The 2,500-nt window shown below is 30.4% G+C and overlaps 1 protein-coding gene across 1 annotated transcript in view; it reads left to right on the forward strand.

Annotated features, from left to right (window-relative positions):
- The first annotated feature begins 1,344 nt into the window (after nucleotides 1–1,344).
- The window catches only part of LOC137633274 (uncharacterized), a 4,699-nt gene continuing 3,543 nt past the window's right edge, over nucleotides 1,345–2,500 (forward strand). Inside the window, exon 1 of the mRNA XM_068365488.1 lies at nucleotides 1,345–1,432. Within this exon, the coding sequence (XP_068221589.1) occupies nucleotides 1,345–1,432 (88 nt within the window). The remainder of the gene's footprint in view (nucleotides 1,433–2,500) is intronic.

A 2,500-nucleotide genomic window follows, 5' to 3' on the forward strand; every position in this document is an offset into this window, starting at 1 on the left:
CGTCACTTTCACCACTTACACTGCCTTGCCCCACTTTATTCCCACTGGCACTGTACATAACTCCAACAAATGTCTTACCTTGCAATTGCACTCCAGTCCAGTAGTAAATATTCCTAGGAACGTGCTGGTAACCCACTGGGTTGAAGGTTGCCGTGGTGAACACTCTGCTACCAAATATAGCAATCCAAAGGAAGATGCAACTCACAGCAACATTTCTTCTTTCTTTTTATTGTATATGTAGACAAAACCTTCAACCCTACAAGCAGAAACAAATGCTCAATCAGACATTACCAATAACCAATATATTCGAAACACAATTAACAAACAAATCACATTAGTTACGTTACAGTAACAAACAATTAACGGCAAATAAACAAGATTAGTTACGTTACAGTAACAAACAATTAAAGGACAAATAACAACATACCAGTTATGTTACAGAGTATGCTCAGCGTATATGTAAGCCTACGTTGTACAGTAGCTATAGAATGAGCCTACTCAAAGTCCCTCAAATTTCAGAGCTGTCATCTAATTTACATTTCTAAAGAGAGTATTAAACAGTGAATGGGTAGTTCCTCCGGTTAACAGGTCCGTGAAGGCAGTTCCGTTCATGCATATCTATTTGGCCGTTCGTCCTCATTTGCTGTCTCGTTAACGGTTGTTATTGGTAACTAGTGCTGTGAAAGATGAAAGACACTTGGCGGAGAACATACAGTGCTACATATATATATATATATATATATATATATATATATATATATATATATGCATATATAATATATATATATATATATATATATATATATATATATATATATATATATATATATATATATATATATATATATATATATATATTTGTGTGTGTGTGTGTGTGCCATATATTATACTAACTTCATATATTGATTTTCTCTATACCCCGAGATCCGAGACCCAAGAGTGAATCAACTCAAAGATAATAGCTTCTGGTTGGCCGGGGAATCGAACCCTGGTCCGAAAACTTAGCATGACAGTGACATAACATAAAACCACGAAGGAAGATGCTAGATGTCAGGAACAAGAGCTTCTAATGCTATAATTATAGCTCCTCAAATTAAAGGTAAAAGAGCCTCTAATGGTAAAAGTATGCCACCTCAAAATAGAGGTTAAAGATCCTCTATGCTAGATGCAAGGCTCCTCAAAATAGAAGAAAAATTACTGTAATACTAGTCATAAGGCGCACCAAAATAAGGGTCATACAACTTTTATCGTAAAAAGAATAGCACCTCGAAATGGAGGTCAAAGAGCCTCTAATGCTAGAGAAAAGGCACCTCAAAATAAGAGGTAAAAACCTTTAATGATAGAATGACAACTCAAAATACAGGTCTAACAGCCTTCAATGCTATACGCAAGGAAACTCAAAATACAGGCCAAAGAGCCTTTAATGCTAGAGGTGAGGCACTCCAAAGATAAGTAAAAAATCCTCTAATACTAGAAGTAAGGGGGCTTGAAATGGAGATCAATGAACGTCTAGTGCTATGAGTGAAGTGCGTAAAAGTCAAAAAACCTCTAAGGCAAGAGGTAAGGTTCCTCAAACAGAGGTCAAAGAACCTCTAATGCTAGATGTATGACACCTCAAAATAGAGGTCAAAGAGTCTGTAAAACTATAGGCTATGGCACTACCTAAGACTATAGAACAATGGTTTTATATATATAATATATATATATATATATATATATATATATATATATATATATATATATATGTGTGTGTGTGTGTGTGTTTGTGTGTGTGTGTATGTGTGTGTGTGTGTGTGTGTGAAATTACTTAAACCAACTCTATTCATGGTTTAGGAAAAGACGAATACTGGAACTATATTTTCCAATTGATTTCTGGTGTCGACAGATGTTTCAGCTATTATATGGAACCATGGAATTACACTTCAATATAAAAGTCATGGCGGTAAAAATAAAATGCAAAAAATTAGTTGTGACCCAAAATAATGAAAACAAAATAAATGGAAGGTTTGACATTATTAAGGAAAAAAAAAGAGAAAACTTTGAAATAAATTTCAAACTATCAGGACAATTTCAACAAATAGACAAAAAGAAGACTTACTTAAAATATATTAGACGTTCTCTCAATTCGATGCTTTCTTTAATCAATTATATAACTCAAATTTTGGAAGTTATTCCTTTGTTTTTGTGTCACCCTGTACTTACATATATATATATATATATATATATATATATATATATATATATATATATATATATATATATATATATATATATATATATATATATATATATATATATCTACTGCAAATCACATACTAATTAGTATTGTTATTTTATATATATATATATATATATATATATATATATATATATATATGTATATATATATATATATATATATATATATATATATATATATGTATATATATATATATGTATATATATATATATATATATATATATATATATATATATATATGTAATAATCAAAACTTCCTTT

This window comes from Palaemon carinicauda, chromosome 3 (assembly GCF_036898095.1).
Source record: "Palaemon carinicauda isolate YSFRI2023 chromosome 3, ASM3689809v2, whole genome shotgun sequence".
Classification (NCBI taxonomy): domain Eukaryota; kingdom Metazoa; phylum Arthropoda; class Malacostraca; order Decapoda; family Palaemonidae; genus Palaemon; species Palaemon carinicauda.